The sequence below is a fragment of the Erinaceus europaeus genome, chromosome 16 (assembly GCF_950295315.1).
Source record: "Erinaceus europaeus chromosome 16, mEriEur2.1, whole genome shotgun sequence".
Classification (NCBI taxonomy): Eukaryota; Metazoa; Chordata; class Mammalia; order Eulipotyphla; family Erinaceidae; genus Erinaceus; species Erinaceus europaeus.
The window spans coordinates 35,669,668-35,693,304 of NC_080177.1; the positions used below are offsets into that span (position 1 = coordinate 35,669,668).

The following is a 23,637-nucleotide window of genomic DNA, read 5'->3' on the forward strand; positions in this document are numbered from 1 at the left end:
TTGTATGTCTCAAAGTTTTTCAAAACACAAACTGAATCTTTTTAATATATAGGCTGTGTATTTGATATGCGGACTCTCTCAAAAGCCTAGACCAAGTAGATTAGAAGCATCCAATAGCACAGCTATATAGAAGATACTGGATACTGTACAGCAAACCATAACAAAAGGACTTTTCAAAGTTAACCCAATTACCAAATAATGTGATGAGAACATTAACTATCGATTGTCTTTTTGAACCCTAAGACAGCAGGAACCTCACATCTCCACTATAGAGCCCCTACTTCCCCCAGTCCTGGAACCCTTGGATAGGACCCACTTTCCCATATGCGTCTCCCAATCCATACCAAATAATATTGCATCCGCTGATCACAACCTAACCAACGCAACGATTGCCACCTCAACATGCTTCAGTTCAGACTCTGTCCAGAGACTTCACGAGTGGAATGACAACCCTTCAGCTTCATTACTCGGGTGAGACCTTTCCTTTTATAGTATACTCTAATTTCATCTCAGGTGGTTCACTTTCTAACAAAGTCCCATAACCTAGATATACACCAGTTTCTGTGAGAGAGAGCATATCTTCACACGTATCTATAAACTACTGCAAAATATATACCTGAAAGCAGAAGTACACTAGAGTTTGCAGTGAGTACCTCCCTAACACTTCCTCTCCACTATTCCAAGCTTTGGGTCCATGATTGCTCAACAATTTTTTTGGCTTCGTATGTTAACTCTCTTTTCAATCACCAGGTTCCAGATGCCACCAGGATGCTGGCCAGGCTTCCCTGGATTGAAGACCCCACCAATATGTCCTGGAGCTCAGCTTCCCCAGAGACCCACCCTACTAGGGAAAGAGAGAGGCAAACTGGGAGTATGGACCGACCAGTAAACGCCCATGTTCAGCGGGGAAACAACTACAGAAGCCAGACCTTCTACCTTCTGCAACCCTCAATGACCCTGGGTCCATGCTCCCAGAGGGATAGAGAATGGGAAAGCTATCAGGGGAGGGGGTGGGTTATGGAGATTGGGTAGTGGGAATTGTGTGGAGTTGTACCCCTCCTACCTTATGGTTTTGTTAATTAATCCTTTCTTAAATAAAAAAAAATAAATTAAATAAATAAATAAAATAATTTTTAAAAAATTTCAATGTATATAGAATGGTCAATTCTCTATGTGATACCGATAAAAATGACAACAGGAGTGGTCGGGGAGGTGGCGCTGTGGATAAAGCATCAGACTCTCAAGCATGAGGTCCTGAGTTCAAACCCCAGTAGCACATGTACCAGAGTGATGTCTGGCTCTTTCTCTCTACTCCTGTTTCTCATTAATAAATAAATAAAATCCTGAAGATAGTGGAGTCTATATATTGCAAACCTACAGCCAAAATCATACTCAGTGGTGAAAAACTGGAAGTATTTCCCCTCAGATCAAGTACTAGACAGGGATGCCCACTATCACCATTACTATTCAACATAGTGTTGGAAGTTCTTGCCATAGCAATCAGGCAGGAGCAAGGAATTAAAGGAATGCAGATTGGAAGAGAAGAACTCAAACTCTCCCTATTTGCAGATGACATGATAGTATACATGGAAAAAACTAAGGAATCCAGCAAGAAGTTTTTGGAAATCATCAGGCAACACAGTAAGGTGTCAGGCTACAAAATTAACATTCAAAAGTCAGTGGCATTCTGCCGGGATAGCCTGAGGGTACTTCTTCCCGAGCCGGTGCTCTCTGGGTTGGAGAGAACTCAACTGGAGCTGATCTAGGCTGCTGTGTGGGAGAGGGATCAGGAACGCGTGCTGCACCAACTTCCGCAGGAGATACACTCTGGAACTCTCGGAGCCGGAAAGCAATTTCCAAGTGTCTTTAATCAGAAGAGCAGCTGTTTTTATACTCTCCAAGTAGGGTGGAAACAGGATGTGATATAGAGAGGGTGGAGAGAAAAGTGACTGGTGAAAATCAGAGTGTGACAAGGAGGGGGCGGAACAGGCGAGAATCCTATAACTGAACCACCAATGCCCTGGAGTGCTTTATGTAAAAGTGATTTATGTAAATAGACCAAACCTTTGGATCAGTAAATCCCTATATAGGCATATGGATAAGAAGAAGCCAGGGGGAGATGGCAACTACCCAACAGCATTCCTCTATGTAAACACTAAGTTATAAGAAGTTGAAATCCAGAAAACAATTCCTTTTACTATAGCAACAAAAACAATAAAATATCTGGGAATAAACCTAACCAAACAAGTAAAAGACTTGTATTCTGAAAATTATGAGTCACTAATCAAGGAAACTGAAAAAGACACAAAGAAGTGGAAAGATATTCCATGTTCATGGGTTGGAAGAATTAACATCATCAAAATGAATATACTACCAGGAGCCATATACAAATTTAATGTTGTCGCTATCAAGATCCCAACCACATTTTTTAGGAGAATAGAAAAAATGATACAAATGTTTGTCTGGAACCAGAAAAGACCTCGAATTGTCAAAACAATCTTGAGAAGAAAGAACAGAACTGGAGGCATCACACTCCCAGATCTCAAATTGTATTATAAGGCGTTGTCATCAAAACTGCTTGGTACTGGAACATGAATAGACACACTGACCAGTGGAATAGAATTGAGAGCCCAGAAGTAAGCCCCCACACCTATGGACATCTAGTCTTTGACAAAGGTGCCCAAACTATTAAATGGGGGAAGCAGAGTCTCTTCAACAAATGGTGTTGGAAACAATGGGTTGAAACATGCAGAAGAATGAAACTGAATCACTGTATTTCACCAAATACAAAAGTAAATTCCAAGTGGATCAAGGACTTGGATGTTAGACCACAAACTATCAGATACTTAGAGGAAAATATTGACAGAACTCTTTTCCACATAAATTTTAAAGACATCTTCAATGAAACAAATCCAATTACAAAGAAGACTAAGGCAAGCATAAACCTATGGGACTACATCAAATTAAAAAGCTTCTGCACAGCAAAAGAAACTACTATCCAAACTAAGAGACCCCTCACAGAATGAGAAAAGATCTTTACATGCCATACATCAGACAAGAGGCTAATAACCAGAATATAAAGAGCTTTCCAGTCTCAGCAACAAGAAAACAACCCCATCCAAAAATGGGGGGAGGACTTGGAAAGAATATTCACCACAGAAGAGATCCAAAAGGCTAAGAAACACATGAAAAAATGCTCCAAGTCTCTGATTGTCAGAGAAATGCAAATAAAGACAACAATGAGATACCACTTCACTCCGGTGAGAATGTCATACATCAGAAAAGGTAACAGCAGCAAATGCTGGGGAGGGTCAAAGGAACCCTCCTGCACTGCTGGTGAGAATGTAAATTGGTCCAACCTCTGTGGAGAACAGTCTGGAGAACTCTCCAGAAGGCTAGAAATGGACCTACCCTATGATCCTGCAATTCCTCTCCTGGGGATATATCCTAAGGAACACAACACACCCATCCAAAAAGATCTGTGTACACATATGTTCTTAGCAGCACAATTTGTAATAGCCAAAACCTGGAGGCAACCCAGGTGTCCAACAACAGATGAGTGGCTGAGCAAGCTGTGGTATATATACACAATGGAATACTACTCAGCTATAAAAAATGGTGACTTCATCGCTTTCAGTCCATCTTGGATGGACCTTGAAAAATTCATGTTAAGTGAAATAAGTCAGAGACAGAAGGATGAATATGGGATGATCTCACTGTCAGGCAGATGTTGAAAACCAAGATCAGAAGAGAAAACACAAGTACAACCTGAACTGGAATTGGTGTATTGCACCAAAGTAAAAGACTCTGGGGTGGGTGGGTGGGGAGAATACATATCCGAGAAGGATGACAGAAGACCTAGTGGGGGTTGTATTATTATATTGAAAACTGGGAAATGTTATGCATGTACAAACTATTGTATTTACTGTCAAATGTAAAACATTAATTCCCCAATAAAGAAATTAAAAATAAATAAAATCTTAAAAAAATGAGAACAGGATTTTCTTGGTAGAAGTTTATGACTTGACTTTAAATTATCTTATAATGCAAAGGACATGGGATAATAAAGGAGTTAAGAAGAAGGAAGTGAGAAAAGCAAAATTAGAAGTCTTAGACTACCTGTTTTCAACACTTATAAGGTGAAATAAATCAAGATAGTTTGGTAGCAGTTCTAAAAAGTAGGCATTATAGATAAATGAAACAGAGTAGAATCCAGTAATAGATACATATATATGTCAATCACACATTAAACAAAGGTATCAATTCTTAAAGGAAATGTTAGATCAGCTAGATATCTGTGGGAAAATTTGTACATACATGCTTACTTCATGCCACATGAAAAAATAACAAAATAGGTCACTGGTCCATATGTAAATTTGAAACAATAAAATGTTCTAAGGAAAACACAGGGGAGTTTTCTCTCCTTTCCTCCACCATCGTGGTGACAGGCTGACTTGTCCTCACCATGTCTTCCCACAAGACTTTCAGAATCAAGTGCTTCCTGGCTAAGAAGCAAAAGCAGAGCCGTCCTATTCCTCAGTGGATTCGGGTGAAAACTGATAATAAGATCAGGTACAACTAACTCCAAGAGGAGACACTTGAGAAGAACAAAGCTGGGTCTACAAGGATTCCTCTAATTGCACACATTTATGGTAGGATAGACTGCTAGTATTTTGAGCGGAGCACTGTTGTCTTGCACACTTGATTAGGACCCCACTCGGCCTCATATCTCTTCCTGTTACCTGACTCAGTAATAATAAATATGTAAGCTATCTGAAAAAGAAAACACAGGGGGAAAAAAAATCTTTGAATTAGGCAAAGATTTCAGATAGTACAAAATTACTAACCATTAAAAAAAGAAATTTAGGGGCGGGGGAGACAGCATAATGGTTATGCAAATAGACTCTCATGCCTGAGGCTCCTAAATCCCAGGTTCAATCCCCCCGCCCCATCATAAACCAGAACTGAGCAGTGTTCTGGTGTGTGTGTGTGTGTGTGTGTGTGTGTGTGTGTGTGTTCATCTCTCTCAAAAATAAAATTAATAAAAATTAAAAAAAAAAAGAAATTTAGACTAGATCAATAAGAAACTTTTGTTCATCCTAAAGCAACATTAAGAAAAATACCAAGTCACAAACTGAAAGAAAATATTTACAGCATACAATAAGACTTTTAACATGGGATATATATATATATATATATATATATATATATATCTTACAACTCAATCATATGGAGCCAGAAAGCCCCAATTTTTAAACAGATGCTACACCAAAGAAATACGCATATAGCCAATATATACATGGAAAAATACTCAACATCATTAGTCACTAGAAAAGTGAAATCAAAAGCATAAAGATACAAATGCACATACATAAATTAGGCTGAAATTTAAAGGACTGAGCATACCAGTGACAGTAAGAATATGGAACAACAAAAATGTTCATGTATTGCTAGTAGTTGTATACAATGATTCAACCAGTTTAGAATATATTTATGCAATTTCTCAAAAAGGTAAACGTAACACCTCCCATAAGACCAGGCATTCACTCCTATTTGCCTAAGAACACATTCATCTGTCTACACAAAGAACTGTGCATGGAGGATTTTTCACACCTTTATAATAGTGAATGCGTGTGACAAATTGTTATATATCTACACAAAGGAATACAACTCAGCAATAAAAAGAACGAAACTACTGTGGTAAGAAATAACATGGAAAGGAATTCCAGGGCTGGGCTGTGGAGATATTAGTCTCAGGAAATTAGCTCTCCCCAAAAAACAAATGAAATGAAATATTTCAGCAAGTTTCATCAGAATACAACTAGAATTTCTGGTAAAGAAAAACAAATAATAACCATCAGAAGGTTGATGATTTGTGTGGACAACCGGAAGTTGAGGGGAAGAAGAGAAAGCAGGAAATGCAAGACTTAGGAAAAAAGATTAGAACTACAAAGCTGTAGAGGCCATAGGCTCCAAAGTGAACCCTAAGAAGTAATCTGGAAGAACCAGGCATGGAAGTTAACAGAAGTCTAAGGTGTCCCAGCTGCCATAGAGACTCTGGTGAATAAGATCAGATTGATCTGCAGGTGGAAAAAGTGACTTTGATCTCACAGCAGAGTTCCCACTTTCAGAAAACAGTCTGGGAAGAGTAGAATTTCTTTAATTTGGTGTTTACTTCTGAAATTATTTTGTCCTTGTTTACCTCTAGATATCTGCCTATCTCTTCCTTTAGCAAAAGTATTTTTATTTACCATGTTTGTTATTATGAGAGTTAACATTCATTTAGCAATATTATTATATTTCATCCACTTTGCAACATTTTGTTTTCTAGTTTCTTCTCATATTAGAGATTTGTTGTTATTTTTCTTATAATCTGTAGTATACTGCCTGAGTGTTATGAATTCAACATTTGTATTATTTATATTTGAATGAGATGAGCTTTTTTATAAAGAGATTTTGTTTATTTATTTATTTATTGCCTCCATGGTTATTGCTGGGGCTCAGTGCCTGCATTACAAATCCACTGCCCCTGGAGGCTATTTTTCCCTTTTGTTGCCATTATTGTTATTGCTGTCATTGTTGGATAGGACAGAGAGAAATCGAGAGAGGTGGGGAAGACAGAAGGGGGGTAGAGAAAGACAGACACCTGCAGACCTGCTTCACCGCCTGTGAAGAGACAGGGATCCTTACATCCGCTGAGCCCCCCCAACCCCCGCTTTTTTTTTTTTTTAAGAAAGAGACGGAAACACTGAAGAAAAAAGAATTGAAACACATGAACTTGTTTGGAAAAAAATTATGGGGGTCATTACTGGGGGACAGGGCACAGAACTGTGGTGGTGGGTATAGTGTGGAACTCTACCCCTGTAATCATGATTCTATAAATCATTATTAAATCTCTAATAAAAAATAAAAAATAGCATGGATGAAAATAAAAATCATTAAGTGAAATGAGACATAAGTCATGAGGAGTGCATACTCTTCAGTTTCATTTACACAGAATTCTAGATAATAGACAGTAGTCTATAGTAACAACACAGATCAGAGGTTGCCTGGGGAAGGTGGTGGAGGAAAAAATGAATTACAAAGGGTCTCAAGGAAATTTCTAAGAATAAAAGGAACATTTGTTACACTGTTCTGATTACACAAGTTCACACATGTCAACTGATCACGTTGTACAGTTCAAATATATATGTTTTATTGTACTTCAGTTGAACCTCAATAAATTAGAACCCAAAAAAATAGATAGTGGAAGAAGAATCCAACTTGCAAAGGCAACAAATAACATTCTGATTTCTGTATCCAAGCATATGGTGAACTAAATAACCTGATGGCTCACACACAGCAAAGCATTTAGAAATGATAAATTATTCATAAACATTCTCTGAAGTGTCTACTGAGTCCACTAGAAATAAGAGCACCCAAGTTTGGTCTACCCTCATAGAATAGGAGTAGAGATTGTTGGTGTCATAAGAGCTTTGGTTTAGAAAAACACATAAGCCCAAGGACTTGATCCTCATAGGCAAACTGTGACTTACTCATATTCCTGAGACGACTGAGGAGCTACAACCCTCAGTGGGAGGTTGTCTGAAAGTAAAATCTACTTGCTAGCCCAGGATGAAACTAAGAACATGGGAGTCGGGCTGTAGCGCAGCAGGTTAAGCACAGGTGGCGCTAAGCTCAAGGACCGGTGTCAGGACCCCGGTTCGAACCCCCGGCTCCCCACCTGCAGGCAGGTCCCTTCACAGGCGGTGAAGCAGGTCTGCAGGTGTCTGTCTTTCTCTCCCCCTCTCTGTCTTCCCCTCTCCATTTCTCTCTGTCCTATCCAACAACAACGACATCAATAATAACTACAACAATAAAACAACAAGGGCAACAAAAGGGAATAAATAAAATAATAATAAAAAAATAAAATAAGAACATGTGTATTCTGAGTCAAGCAGCAGTGTACCCAATAAATAGCATGCTATCATCATAAGCAACAACCTGGGTTCAAGTCCCCAACCCTCCCTCACAAGGGGAGAAGCTACAGGAGCAGTGAAGCTGTGCTCTTTCCCTCTCTCTCCATGCCACCACCCTATTTCTTTCTGTCTCAATCAAAACAGAAAGGGGAAAAATGTCCAGCAGAAGCAGTGGATTTGTTGTGTTGGTTATCACTGAGCCCCAGTGATAATCCTTGTGAGAAAGAAGAAATGGGAGGAAAGAGGAAGGGAGGGAGGTGCATGCCTTCGGAAAGGTGTCTGTAAGACATGTGAGTTTAAGATTTGAATGTGTGTTACCTCTACAGTTAGGTAGCCTCAAAGTAGAGCAATTAACTTAAAAGGTGGTATGACCTGGAAATATTCCTGATGCAGTTAGCAGACACACACACAAACACCTTCTCTACAAAATAAAATCCTTAATCAAGTTTCACAGTATCCCTTCCATAACAGCCCACTGACAGTGAACTCACAATACAAAATAACAAAAGGCAAGAGGAAACTAGAAAGGCAATCAATATGTGTGCAAATGTATACTTGGTATAAAGGTATACTTGGGTAGCGTTTTTGTTGTTAAATATCAGAATCTTTCTTTCCATGGTGAGCAAACACAAGGAGCCCAAAAGGCACAGTGCATTTTCCCTCAGCAAGGGAATACTTGAGAACCCACTAAAATAACTGGGAATTTTCTGTTTACTGTACAAGTCTTTGAAATGAAAATAGCAAGTCACAAAATAACATTAAAAGACTGAGGCTTCATTTTGAAGAAAAATGTAAAAGCCACATACTTATACATGCATTAAATACAGATGGGAACATATACACTAAGCTTACAGAAGGGTAGAATTTAAGAATTGAGAATAATTTAAGCACCTATATATTTTTCAGATACATTTTTCTTTCAACAATGAGCCCTTCTAATTTTTTTTAAATAAAGGAAATTATTTTAGAGAGCTCTTTTGTTTGTAACAACAATAGCAGCTATTTTGTCATTGAAAATAAATGGGCAAAGCCCAATTTTCCAAGTGCAATACAACTGCTAGCCATGGGGAAGTCAAGCAGTAGATTAAGAGGGACAAACCCTGGATTCTTTGGAAATCCTGTTTTTCACGCTTCTTTTCATTTGGCATTGTCACTTAAAATGTAATTATTCAGAAGCTGGTTTTCAGAAAGTGTCCTCTTCCAAGAATAATGCTCATTGAGAACAACTTGGAAATGATTCAAGAATTGACGACAGGTCACAGTTGCCTTATACAACAGACTGTATAGCTATGCCCCCAAAGAGATGGGATCACAGCATTAGAAAAGATGGTGAAATCCTCCCCTCACTTGTGCTTGGCTTATATTTAATGAGGTAATCAGAAATTCTGGTCAAAGCAGAATGACAAGTGGCATAAAAGACCACATGAATACTAAAACATGAGGAATTCTACATTTTGAGAATTTAACTGAAATGTGTCACTAAAGAGATAGCTGGCTTAAAAAAAATGTTTTGCTGGAAAGAAAAAAAGATATCTGATTTGTTATATACCATGGAGAAATAATTTTCTATGTCCTGTGGATAAAATCTTTCTTAGAGGTATGTAAAGGAAACTAAAAGAGAAAACTCCCCAAACAAAGTTTAAACAGATTAAGAGTTAAATCTGCAGAGACAAAACTATAATTAGTGCTCAGGACTTGCATGTGAGAGGCTCCAGATTCAATTCCTGGTACCACCAATAGCTGAGTGCTGCTCTGGCAGAGAGAGAGAGAGAGGAACTTTTGTTGCATTAAAATATACCCACTAATATTAAATTAATCTAAGTGTTCACTTAGAATGAATATACAAAGAAGATGAAATCTTATTATTTGTAACAACCCAGGACTGAGGGGATTATGCTAAGTGATGTCAGAGAAAGACAAAACTACAGGGCATTTGAAAGATAAATCCATAAACATTCTGACAACAGAACAGTGGCTGCCAAAGAGAAAGGAAAATGGAAACTAGGTGGGGGGGGCATGAAGTGGGTAAAGGAGGGCAATTATAAGGTGGTGGGTAGAAAACAGACTCTTGTACAGATGCTAACATGACTTCCCTGAGCAGAGGACCTCACCAATGTACCCTGGAACCCCATCTCTCTAGAGCCCTGCCCCACTAGGGAAAGAGAGAGACGAGCTGTTGAGTATGGATCAAACTGCCAATGCCCATGTTCAGCGGAGAAGCAATTACAGATGCCAGATCTTCTACCTTCTGCACCCCATAAAGATCCTGGGTCCATACTCCCAGAGCAGAGAGATAAAGAACAGGAAAGCTTCCAGTGGAGGGGATGGGATATGGAACTCTGGTGGTGGGAAATGTGTGGAATTTTACCCCTCTTAGCTTACGGTTTTGCTGATATTTTCTATTTTTTATTTTATAATTAAATTAAATTTTAAAATAGAGCAAAACTTAAAAACTCATTAGAATTAGAATTTTCATTAAAAATAAATGAATTATAAAAATGAACTGATTCTTATTTCAACAAAATTGATCCTCTTGTTGGCCACAGCTGGGTCATGTTGAGTATCAATAGAATGACTATAATTGTAATATATAAAGTAAATAAAAGTCTACGAGCCTGTATTGATATTTGGAGAAATGGGGGTGGAGGAAATAGGAAAAAATTTTTTCTTTCAGAATGTCAGATAGTATGACAAATGATAGGTATTTAGAAAACTACCACTTTACATCCTCCAAGACAACTAATTCAGGCAAGGAAGAGCAATGGAAGCTAAAGCCATTAAGACTACTGAAAAATAGTGTAACCCCATAACACCAGAGTAATCACCTATAAACACTATCCACTTGCAAAAGAAAATATTTTCATAATGAAGACATCTCCCCACTCACAAACTTAATGAAATAATCATTTTTAAATTCTGTACTAAAAAAGCAAACTGATTGTTCTTGATATGAGGCACTAGTATACAAGATCACTACTGAAATCTTGCCAGGAATGTATAAACAGATTCCAATCAAGACTTGATGCTATTTACAGGAAATGAAGAACTAAGAGATGTTTTTTAAAAAACAGTACAAGGGGTGGGGTGGCAATAGATAGCATAATGGTTATGCAAAAGACACTCTCATGCCTGAGGCTCCAAAAGTCCAAAATTCAATCCCCTGCACCACCATAAACCAGAGCCGAGTAGTGCTCTGGTTAAAAAAAAATAATAAAGGGAGCTGGGTGGTAGCCCAGGGGGTTAATCACAGGTGGCCCAAAGCACAAGGGCCAGTATAAGGATCCTGGTTCCAGCCCCCAGCTCCCCACTTGCAGGGGGCTTGCTTTGCAAGTGGTGAAGGAGGTCTGTAGGTGTCTTTCTCTCCTCCTCTCTGTCCTCTCTTGATTTCTCTGTCCTATCCAACAACAGCTATGACAATAACAACTACAACAAACGCAACAAAATGGGGAAAATGGCCTCCAGGAGCAATGAATTCGTAGAACAGGTACAGAGCCCCAGCAATAACCCTGGAGGCAAAAAAAATAACAATAAAATAATAAAATAAAAACTTCATTGTAAAAAAAAAAAGATAATACAAACAAACAAGTCCAGAATATGGACCTTTCTATAAGACAACAGTTGTGGTTTTTTAAAACTCAATTTCATTCTTTTAATATGAGGTCATTAAAATTAAAAGACTACTTGATACAACTACCTTAAAATGAATGCATAAGGTTGACTGAATCTTGACCATGAGGTGGAGGTGGGGAGGAACTGCCCATAAAATGTTCTCAAAGAAAATGTGGGGAATTTGAAGAAATAAAGTATTTGCTGACATGAAGAGTTACTGCAGGCGGCTCAGCAAGGGAGGTCCTGCCTTTTGAGCATGAGGACCTGGGTCCTACAGTGGTACCAGATGAAAGCAGGGTGGAATAACAATGCTTTTCATGTATATCCTTCTCTCTCACACAAGGAGATACAGATTCTCCAGGAGGACAGACCCTGAGTTCACACTCCAGCATCACTTAAAAAAAAAAAAAATTATGTTGTAAAAAACTGTACTGGAAAAATGAGAAATGTTATGTATATACAAACTATTGTATTTACTGTCGGCTATAAAACACTAATCCCCCAATAAAGAAATTAAAAAAAAGAAAAAACAATTGGGGGCAGGTGGTAGCGTACCTGGCTAAGCACCACATTACAATGCACAGGGACCCAGGTTCAAGCCCACGGTCCCCACCTAAAGGAGGGAAAGGCTTCACAAGCAGTGAAGCAGGTCTGCAGTTGTCTGTCTCTGTCCTTCTCTACTTCCTCCCAACTATAACAACAAAACAAGAGCAACAAAAGGTAATATTTTTTTAAAACTAGAAAATCTACTTCTCAATTTTTCTGTGTCTCTACCCAATAAAATTTTTTTTTTTATTTTTAATTGGGAGCCATGTGGTGGCTCAAGTAGAGTGTATGTTACCATGTGCAAGGACCTGGGTTCAAGTCCCTTCACTCATCTGCAGGGGGAAGCTTCACAAGTGGTAAAGTGGTGCTGATGTCTCTCACCACTATGAAAAAGAAAGAACAGTAAAAAAAAAAAAAAAAAAAAAAAAAATGGTCACCAGGAACAGTGGAATCATGCAGGTACCAAGCCACAGGACTAATCCTGATGGCAGGAACAAAAAAAAACTGTCAATTTTCTCTGATCATAGTATATTTCTAAAGAAATATACTAATTTTGGAATTATCATGATGCCTGGGGTTTCAGCAGGGCCAAAAAGATAGCTCCCCAGGTTGGACGCCTGTATTGCCATGTTTGTGACTGGGTTCAAGTCCCAGCCCCACTTGGGAAATGCTATGGCAAGAGAGGAAGTTATGCTGCTATGGTCTTTCCCTTCTGTCTCTTATCTGAATGAACAAAAGTGACTAAGATAAAAAATAAATAAAAGTGATTGAAAGCAATGAAATGTCACATACACAAGGCCGATTCCACTGGGGGGGGGGGGAGAAGAGTTAAAAAACAACAACGTGCTAAAACAGGGTCCTGGGAAAAGGAAGATTACCAAATCTACAAAACTGGCGACGACTTCACTTCACTGAGTTAGAGCAGACATGGCAAACAAACAGAAAGTTAGCAAGCAACTACTGAATCTAGGTGGTTGCTACAAGTGTGCATGTACTATACCATTCTTTCAAATTAATACAAGAAAGAAAAATTAATACAAAAAATTAATACAAAAAAGGAAAAAAAAAAAAGGTTTCTTCTTAGAAAGGTTACCCTCTGCATAAATCTATCAGGTTTACTTTTTTTTTTTTACTAGAGCACTGCTCTGGATTATGGTGGTGGTGGGGGGGTGTCTGCGACCTTAGAATCTCAGAAATTAGAATCTGCTTGCATACCATTACTCTTATCTCCTCTACCCTTTATATTCAAGTTTAAAGAAGTATATAAACTTTATTTTTATTCATGTATTTATTTGATGGGACAGAGAAAAACTGATAGAGGAAGGGGAGATCAAGAGAGAAAAAGAAAGATAAACAAACAGCTGCAGCACTACTTTAACCACTTGTGAAGTTTCCCCTTGCAGGTGGGGACGAGGGACCTTGTACCCCCAGTCCTTATGCACTGTAATGTGTGTGCTGAACCAGGTGCACCACCACCCAGCCCCTTCAACTATTTAAGTGGTCTGCATGTCCTCATTTGTTTATTCATTCATATACCAAAAATGTTCCTAAAATCTACCTTAAATATTGCAAATACTCTAACACTAGAATAGGCCTAATATAAATTTCACAATAGTCAGCACAAGATTTATAGGTGTAAACATCTGGTTTTATACCCAAATAACAAACTTAACAGCAGTAAAACAAATCGTTTATTACAGCATAATGAGTTATATTAAATTTACACAATGATATATAAAAACACATACTGTTTATATCATACAGTAATTCAGTATCAACAAGAATATCAAAACAAATACTACTCATGCACAAAACATGCATATATTGGTATTTAAAAAGCAATTTACACAACACTGTTTACCAAAAAAAATTTTTTCTTTTTTTAAAAAGCCCTTCCAGACAGAGTTAATGGTCCAATCTGGACTGGATTGCACTAAAATTATCAGGGCAATGCTTAAATTACAGTATTCTGTGAGTAATTGTGGGCTTGCAGTCTTGTCCAGTGATTATTTTATTAGAAGCAAATTTCTTTGAATCAAATTTTTATCTTAAAGGCAAGTCATCCAAGAGATAAATGGTTGTGTCTGCTATAAATTAAGGAAGAGGGAAAAGGTAGCAAAATGTTGACTACACGGCTCTTGGACATCAAGAGTGGCCAAGGGTCTAGTGAATTCTTTTAAGGTTTTATCAACTTCCCTATCCAGGTCACCTTCTCTCTCAATTTAGGTTCTGACTTTCTAGTTCTGAATCCAGCATATAGAAAAATTCTGAGGGAAAAAAAATAGAGTAAAAATACATCTGAGAAGTGTAGACTATATTTAAAAGATTACATAGAGTAAGGCTTTCCCTCGTATCTACTTCACACAATTTTTGATGCTCTTCAACCAGGAAACCTCCCATGGAGACAACTTTCCTAAAGAACCAAGGAGTAAATACATCCTAAAATTCCTTCCACTTGACCTTTAGATCAAAAGGTTAAATAAACTCCCAAGGAGTTTTGAACATCAAAACCTGTGCCTGCATATCAGACGCTCAGAAATTTTTAAATTAAAATATCAACTGATTAAATTAAAAATATCAGCTGATTCCACAAAATCCATTCACTACCACAAAAATCCATTCACTACCACCAGGAAAACGTCAATATTTACTTCTAAAAAGAAAAACCATCTTTACCTTCCATTAAAGGCACTAATGTCCATACATGAAGAAAAAGCATAATTTACCACGTTTTATCTTACAAGGAAAGCATTCCATAATAGGGGATTAAAACTTTTTTAAAAAGACTACACAAAAACTAGAAGACTCCATTTTTCCTTCAATAACTGGGGGAGGGAGGGGCATAGGGGGGGGACTGGGGATGTAAACCCACTTTCTACACCAACACCATCACTCAAACTGTGGTCATCAATTTCAAAGAGCCAGACCGAAAGCGGAGGATTTTCTTCTTGAGGTTATGTGAAGCCTTAATTTTGACAAAGGTTTTCGTGGGGTTGTTGTGAAGGTCTGGAGCTGTGACCGTCTGGAGAGGAAGAGTCTGGACAAACTGGGACCAAATTAAGCCCCCGCTCTCCTCGGAGTCACTGGTGGTGGTGCTTTCCCCCACGAACTCCCCCTCACTCACACTGGACTCGCTGTCCCCAAAACAGTTGGTGGTGTAGTTGCTCTGCTCATCCTCGCTGGTGTCCACCACGGTGGAGTGGAAGAGAGACTCGCACTCGGCCGAGTACTCGGAGTCGCTGGCCACGTAGGCGTAGGGGCTGGTGTAGGGCAGCGGCACGGCGGCCGGGTATAGGCCCACATGTTCACGCCGGGCTCGCCGCGCTCTCCGCAGAGCCTCCTCATAGGAAATCTCCGCGGCCGAGCGCCACCGCCGCGAGTCCGTTCGCTTGTGCTTGGGCTTGGCCACCACCGCCTCCCGCACGTGGCCGTGCGCCCTGCTCCCTGCCCTGTGGCCAGCTGCGGCCGGCCGGCCAGGGAGAGCCGCCTCCGCCTGGCCGCCTACGCTCTTCCTCCCCTTGGGAGCGGCTTTCCTGAGTTTCTTATTTGTATCCACGTCGCTGGGGAACCGGCACTTCTTGCCAGCAGCACGGGTTTTCTCCCTCACGGTGGGCAGTGTGCCTTCAGGCCCATGGAGAGCCTGAGCTCGGTGCTTGAGGGCCGAGCTCCTGGGGACAGCGGCGGAGGTTCGGGTAGCCCGGTGCGGCCTGGTGCCCGACTGCTGCTGCCCGGGAATGAACTGGGCCTTCACCAGAAGCCCTTCTTCCAGACTCTGCGAAGAAGAGCCCTCGCTCTTGAAATCCAGGGCAGGCCGCTCTTCCACCAGGAAAGATGAAGACGACAGTGCGGACTGGGCGGCAGGGGGCGCTGCGGTGGCCACACCCTGCAGGCTGCTTTTCTGAGACACCTTTTTCAGTGGCTGGACAACTTTGTTCTCTTGCAGTGAGGCGGGGACTCTCCCAGGGCTCTCTTTGGAAAAGGCACCTGAGATCTGACTGCTTTCTTTAGGAGACTCTCCTGTCACAGTGGTAGGACACCAAGCATGTTCCTGGGAGGTTGTCTTGGCATTTGGGGTCAGATGTTTATTCTGAAGTTCAGTGGCAGCTGCCCCTGGCAAACAGCTCTCCGGTGGAGGCAACTTCTTGCTTTCCAGTTGTTCTGCCTTTGATTCTTTTGACCACTGTTTCAAAGGAGAGAATGTCCCATTGTCCAAACAGGGGACTCCACCAGAGGGCAAAGGCGTCAGTTTAGAATTCTTTGGGTTCCCACTACTGCCCTGTGAGACACCTCCTGTCATTCTGACACAAATGCTCCCATTCCTCAGGAGTCCCTTGGTGGGGTCTGCATTTACACTTGTTCTTGGTTTGTTGGTCCTTACCGGGTGTGTTTTCTTCTGGACCAGGCTCAGAATGTAGCCATCCATTTTCTTAGTGGATGAAGGATGGGGAGCAGGCCACAAGCTGCTTGGAGATGGTAAGGAATTATCTGTCTTGACTGCATCCAGCTCAGATGTCCCCCCAATGTCACTGGCATGGCTACCAAGTTTCTCCTCTTCCCTCAGAGGGTTGCCCGACAGACAAAGGAGAAACATAGGGCTCTGCACAGCCACAGCATGAAGTGGACTTGGATATCGATATACATCATTCCCGTTTTTAGACACCAAATCACACTGGTACTTGGGGTTCACATCTGTAATGACATCAAGGAGATTAAATTGTGGTGTGGAGGGGGAATGGCAAACTGTCCCTGAGGCCTGGTCTTCACAGTGACCTTCTTTATATTCCAACCATCCTATGAGATCTGAAAAACATTTAAAGGTACACTCTGAAGAACTGAGTTGGTCAGCACCAGGTTGACTCTGGCCAATTTCTATAAAGATGATTAATTGGGGGAGTCAGGTGGTAGCGCAGCAGGTTAAGCACAGGTGGCACAAAGAGCAAGGATCGGCATAGGATCCCAGTTCAAGCCCCAGCTCCCACCTGCAGGGGAGTCGCTTCACAAGCAGTGAAGCAGGTCTGCAGGTGTCTGTCTGTCTTTCTCTCCTGTCTTCCCCTCCTGTTTCCATTTCTCTCTGTCCTATCCAACAGCGACAACATCAATAACAACAACAATAACTACACCAATAGAACAAGGGCAACAAAAGGGAATAAATAAATATTAAAAAAAAAAAAGATGATTCATTGGGCAGGGGGAAGCAGTAGCACACCAGGTTAAGCACACATAGTGCGAAGCACAGGGACCAGAGCAAGGGTCCCAGTTTGAGCCCCTCGCTCCCCACCTACAGGTGGGGAGTCACTTCACTAGTGAAGCAGGTCTGCATGTGTCTATCTTATCTTTCTCTCTTCATTTTCCCCTCCTCTCTCAATTTCTCTCAGTCCTATCCAACAACAACAACAGCAACAACAACAATGGAAAAAAGATGGCCTGCAGGGGCAGTGGATTCATGGTTCAGGCACAGAGCCCCAGCCATAACACTGGAGGCAAAAGAAGAAAGGAAAAAAGAAAAGGGAAAAAAAAAAAAAAATTCATGGGTAAAGAGAATGCTAAAGACTCAAAATTACTCCATTCTTCAATCTACTGTCTTATACTTCTTATTACTGGATGAGAAAAGTATATTTAACCAAGAATTTTTAACAAGGCATGATTATAGTCTCTGAAGGAAAAAAAAAATCAATCGTTCAAAATGCTTTGAAAGCACTATGCAGGCTTTTCAAAAACTTAAAAACAGAAATTCCATGACTCAGTCGTTTCTGAGTCTTTACCTAAAGAATACATAAATACTAATTCTAAGATATGTGTACTCCTATGTTCATTACAACATTATTTACAGCAACTAAGAGCTGAAAACAACCTAAAAACCTATTAATATTCATTCGGCTAAAGATGAGTTTTACACACACACAAATAGAAACAATCTCAGGGGAAATGTAGTCCAGACCCAGGAATTATATGATTCATTTTAAATAAATTATTACTGCAAAATAAGTGCCATGACCCTACCCCCACCTCCATTCCCAATAACTACTACGTGTTGTAAGAAGAAGTAGCCTCTGGCCAATTTCTAAAACCCTTGTCCATCATCCTTCCTCTATCAACTGCCACAAGACTTATCTTTGCCTTCATTAAAACCACATTCACCTATATTTCCCCCATTCATCTCTTTCGCCTACAAAGTTAAGGAACAAGACAGACATCTCAGCCCCCAAGGTACAGCCCAACTGTAGCAATAATGCATTTGTGGCATTTGGAAGAGCAAGGAGACTGTCTTCAAGGAAAACCTATACCAAAGTGCCTTAATGGGTTTATAAAGTTTCCCTCTGAAACCAAATCTGCAGAGAAGGGAAGCAATTACCGATGAACTTGAAGCCCAGACACTCTAGATAACACAGATCTGTGCTTCCCCAAATGACTGCTGCCAACAACACACACTCTATAAATACAAAGACACCAGTCAATTAGCAGCCTCAGCTGCTTGGTGTTATGTTTGCATTGCCTGGTATACTCAAGTAGAAAACACAGACAAACCAAGGGGGTGGTGATTTATTCCAACACCTTACAGAGCTCCTGTAGTGTATTTTCTCTGCTTTCCACAGGAATTACCATAAAAGCAGAACTAAGGAAGTTGTCCCAAGTTTCAGTAATAATTTTGCCACTCAGTAGATGCAGAGCCTCTGGCATATGGCATAAATCCAAATCCCACCTCTGTTCAATGGTTGAAATGCAACAATTTCTCAATTTCGTAATTATCCTGGCATGGTAGGAAAACATGGCAGTTGGGCCTGAGCTTGAATCCTGTCTCTGCCCCAATTTCCCAAGCCTCATTAGTCCTGATTTTTCTGACACATAAGTTGGAACTAACACCCACATCCTACAAACTATTGGGAGGATTCAAAGGTGATGAGTGTATACAGAGCACCCAATCCAAAGTGTGACACAGTAGAAAGGCAAAAACTCTTCCATCACCCACAATAGCTTGATTCTTTCTGGAGGTCACTGAAGAATAACCCAAAATGGGGGACAAGAGCAAATGGTTTATAGGAGATACCATTTGACCCACCCACTAGGAAAAAAAAAAAAAGGACTTCCTATCATGCAAGGTAAGGCATGATGAAGAACATAAAAGGAACACTACTCCCTAAAGTGCCAAGCAATTTTCGCCACGCTGGCAGATTATTTTTAACTTGAAATAAGCCTTAGTTTCGAATAATTATAGTAAGAAGAAATCTAAAGTAGTTTTCAAAAGAAAATGCAATCAAGTTAAATAGCAAAAGTTCAGAAACAGCTCAGGACCTATAATGTTAAGATAAGATTTCTGAAGATAAGCTGTCTTGTCAGCTAAGAATATATAGCCAAATGGCACCCAAAGAGAACTAGATGAGTGGTCATCATGGTTACAGATGTATATGACACTAAATGCAGCAAAACTGTGGAGTTCTCTAAACCTTTGTTATTCAATCAGTAGAGAGATTAAAGCCAGATAAATGTTAAGGGCCTATGTCCCTTTCCAATTAAAAATATCCATCAATTCTAAAGAGACCTACCTGAAGATTTGGGGCAACCATCAGAAATAGTCAAGGTTGCCTCCACCAAGGGACTGCAAAAGCAGGTGCTGGAATGACAACTGGATAAACACTCACTGAAGACTGAATTAGAAGAATTGGAAAGGGATCCTGAAGCACCATCACTCAGTTCATAAAACCCTACAAATAAAAACATCACTTGGAATTAAGATTACGGCAAAAGGCAATACAGATGCATTCTTAAAAAGAAAAGTTGTTATTATCTATAAATGCTAAGGAAGAAAAGAAATGGGGTGTTTTTCATTCGGATTGAGTGTTCTGAGTTTATGGTTTTATTTCAAGCAACCCTTAAGAAAAGGCAAAGTGCTCACAATTATTGGTACTTTTCAGTTACTCTTTCCCCTCAAATTGACCTTCCTCCTTGACCCAACCTTTAAAGATGTGCAAGGAAAGAGACTTCAGTCTGTCAAGGTCTCAACTTTATCATGAACATTTCAGAAGAATAACTTGAAGAGAAAAAACAAATCTATTTAAAGAGCCAAATGGTTTAAGGGGGGGGGGGCTTTTGAAGTGGTCTCAGGAAGTTGAAGTGTGACTAATTTTCTAGCCCTGTTCTGACTTTCTCAAGTTTCAAAGGAGGACCCGCTCTTCCAGAAATTTGAATAGAATCTTTTATTTTTTAACTCAGGGGATTTTGATATCAGACCAATTTTTTTTGTCTGTTTTTACTAACTTCTCACACAAATGACTAATAATTAATTTTTGTTATTCTCTCAGCATTAGAAGCAGACTCATTGCCATTTGCATGGGGGGTGCGGTTAGGTAGAACAAGAATGCAGAATACTTCCTTTATGCTCACAAACTCACCTGAGCTAGGACGACTGTCTGTCTCCAGGTGCTCTTCAGATGTCTTTTCTACATCTAGTCTCAGGTCACTTATCTGCTTGTCGAGTTCTTGTAACTGACTCAACAAACCAGCATCTCTTCTCCTCAAACAATTCTGGTTAGAAAGAAATGCAGAAAAGCAAAGCAAACACATTTTAGTTACAAAGAACCAGAAAATTCTGCTGAGTACTCAAATTGCCATCTGAAGAGTGCAAAAAATCTTCCAAAAACAAAAATTTTACTAGATAAATTAAAATAAAAACTTCAAGATCACATGCCTTAATTAATCCCACTTTTATTTTTGTAGTGATATAATTTTTTCAGGAATACAAGACCTGCTTTTAGTCTCCAGATACACAAGCTTGCCTTTTACAGATAGGAATAAGAAAAAAAGGCACTGAGATTTTTTTTTTAAATCCTCTGTGTACAGTTAATTTTTTACAAAACAGTATTTCACAGTAGACACCTTACCTTAATTTGAAGTAGGAGTGTAACAGATTTCCTACAATACTCTATAATTTTACATAGGTGAGATTTTCTGGCCAAATGTCGTACAGAGTTTTGTTTTCTATTAGCTTCTTTGTGAGGCTTAATCAGTGGTAGGGCCTTTGAAAGTGAGAAACTACTGATAGCCAGTGCCAAGTATAATGTGAGCTTGCAGAATTCAAAACCCTCAAGGGAAGGTCCATCAAGATCTGAACTCAACTTGGGTTTCCAAAGGTGACAGATCTACAGGGCTAACTCACACCGCCACCTAGCGCTTCCTATTGCTCGAGAAAAGGGGAGAGAGAAGAAAAAAAAAAATCTCAAAAGGCATCTGGTTCAAATCACAAATGCCAAGGCTACAAATGAAAATAGTACCACAAACTCTGGCCAGACTGCAATTCTTCTGACAGGCTGCCTTGCTCTCCTCAAGGGGACAACAGGAATGTGCCATTCACAATCTTGAGATTCATGCAGGTTAAAAGGTGCTATTGTACAAGACAATGCCTAAGATGTCAATGACCAGGTTATCCAGCAAGAGTTGGCTCAAATTAGGATTGCATACAAAGCTGGTCTGCTATTAAAAAATAAATAAATAAAAAAGTAATATGCCAAAAGAGAAGTACTGCACAAACACAGAGACATCCTTGCAAAAGAGATGCATATAAATAATGCCTCCTCCTGTCTGTCCTTTCACTTTAAAAGCTTGGAGACATAAACCATATGCTTGTTTGCCGGAGTGGATATCTTTAGGAAAAAAAGAAAAAAGAAACCAAGCAAATGAAAGCATTCTGGTGCAAAAAAAAAAAAAAAAAAAAAAATCTGGAGAGAAGATGTAATAAAGCACATTGACAACCACACAGGATCACTACCTTCATTGTTGTAAACGGGACTTAATCTCGCATGTGTCCAGTTTCAGATACTATCACATGAGAGGGTAAAGAATTTTGTTTTTTCCCTCTAGTTTTCAAAACTACATTTTAGGTCACAGAAACAATGCTGCCGCCATTATTCTGAGGCGGCACCAAAAGCTGTTCAAGGACACATTTAGCACCAAAGTTCATTTTCTTCCCTATTAACGAGGATGGCATAGAGGGTCTGACAGAAATCCAGTGAGATGAATGACCCCCAGAGCAGGTTCTCTCTTCTCTCCCACCTCCCTCCACCACCAGCCATAGCTCACAGCAAGTGTGTGTGTGTGGGGGGGTGCTCTCTCCAGCCAAATTTCCATCATTTGCATCTGTTTGGGCTGCCTTATACAAAGTGTTTCTATTCGAAATTAAGTACTGGCCCAGGCAAAAAGCTGGCAGACTAGTGGGGGTGGGGGACACCCCTGGGAGGGGCCGGACTCTCTCCAGGCACTTCCGTGTAATCGTAAAAAGCGGCATCGGACAGTTAGCCGCACCACAAGACCCTTCCTCGGCTTTTGTCCCCTCTCGGCGGGAGGACGTAACGCTAAAACCTCCAAATAAAATAGCATGTTAAATGGGGGGTGGAGGTGTGCAAACCGTGAGGAAGAGGGAGCAGTGCCTCCGTCAGGCCGGAGACTGAAGGCTTCCACCCCGCCCCGTCCACTTGGCAGAGCCCCGCGGCAGCGCCGCCACCCGGGTGCCCAGTGCCCGCAACCCGCGCGGGGTCGCCACCCCTCACCTGACACAAAGCCGCGCTCGCCTGGAACTCGCGGCAGAGGCGGAAACGGGGCTCAGGGAGGCACCGGGCGGGGGGCGGGGGGCGGGTGGCGGGCCCCCGGGAGTCGCGACAGTCCCCCACCCCAGCCCCACAGACGGTCACCTGCACGACACCCCGTCCCCGTCCCTCTGCGGCGACAGCGGTGCTCGCACCTCGGGGAGCGACCTACCAATTGCTTCCGCAGCAGCAAGATGTTCTCCTCCAAGAACTTCTCCTCCAGGCGGCTGCGCTGCGCCGAGTCCCCGGGCAGCTCCCCCGCGCGAGCCGCGACGACCCCCGGGGAGCCACGCAGGGCACCCCGGACCAGCAGCTCCTGGCGCTGCCGCAGGTACTCCAGCTCCGCCAGCCCGGCCAGCGTGGCCTCCTGCCGCTCCCGGGTGCGCTGCCGCTCCGTGTCCGCCTCGCCCTTGTCCCGCCAGCGCCCCTCGGGCTCCGCCGCGCGCTGCTCGCCCCGGGCCGGCGCCTGCGGCTCCAGCTCCCTCGAAGTCCCGGCCGGACTCGGCTTCATGGCCCCAACCCTGCAGCGAGCACCCGTCGCCGCCCCCGGGCCGCCCGGACGGAGGAGCAAGGACGCTAAGGCTGCGGACGCGGGCTCATGCCGCTCGGCGGCGGGGCACGGCGACCTGGGCGGCGGCCAGGAGCGCTCAGGAGCCGCGCGCCGCCGCGGGTGCAGCCGTCCCGGCCCCGGCGGCGCCTCCCGCTGTCTCCGCGCGTCGCTCGCGGCCGCCCCGCAGCTGATAACGCCCAGCCCGGCGCTACGTCACGCGCGGCGGCTTCGCAACGCCCGCCTGGCGCCCGCCTCCCTGCGCCCGCGCCGGCCCCTCGGCTCCCCTAAGTCTTCTCTCCTCTCTTCAGTCGGGGGCGCAGCTCGCTCAGTGCGCTGCCTCCCCCTGGCCCGGCCCTCTGCTCCTCCCTCTTTCCTCCCCCGCTCTTCCCGCGGGCCTCCT

The 23,637-nt window shown here is 41.8% G+C and overlaps 1 protein-coding gene and 1 pseudogene across 4 annotated transcripts; one reads left to right on the forward strand and one right to left on the reverse strand.

Moving 5' to 3' along the window:
• Positions 1–4,465: 4,465 nt before the first annotated feature.
• LOC107522323 (large ribosomal subunit protein eL39-like) lies at positions 4,466–5,637 on the forward strand (annotated as a pseudogene).
• An 8,149-nt stretch (positions 5,638–13,786) lies between these two features.
• Positions 13,787–23,431, reverse strand: DACT1 (dishevelled binding antagonist of beta catenin 1). Of its 4 annotated transcripts, none has more exons than XM_007519252.3 (4): positions 22,860–23,431; positions 20,501–20,633; positions 19,655–19,813; positions 13,787–16,913 (listed from the first exon to the last, which is right to left on the reverse strand). In XM_007519252.3, the coding sequence occupies exons 1-4, from the start codon at positions 23,196–23,198 to the stop codon at positions 15,007–15,009; spliced, it is 2,538 nt and encodes an 845-aa protein (XP_007519314.1). In that variant the 5' UTR covers positions 23,199–23,431; the 3' UTR covers positions 13,787–15,006. The 4 variants fall into 4 exon arrangements, with proteins under 4 accessions (XP_007519314.1, XP_007519315.1, XP_060030887.1 ...); XM_007519253.3 differs by having other exon boundaries at positions 13,787–16,802; positions 22,860–23,427; XM_060174904.1 differs by lacking the exon at positions 19,655–19,813.
• Positions 23,432–23,637: the final 206 nt, after the last annotated feature.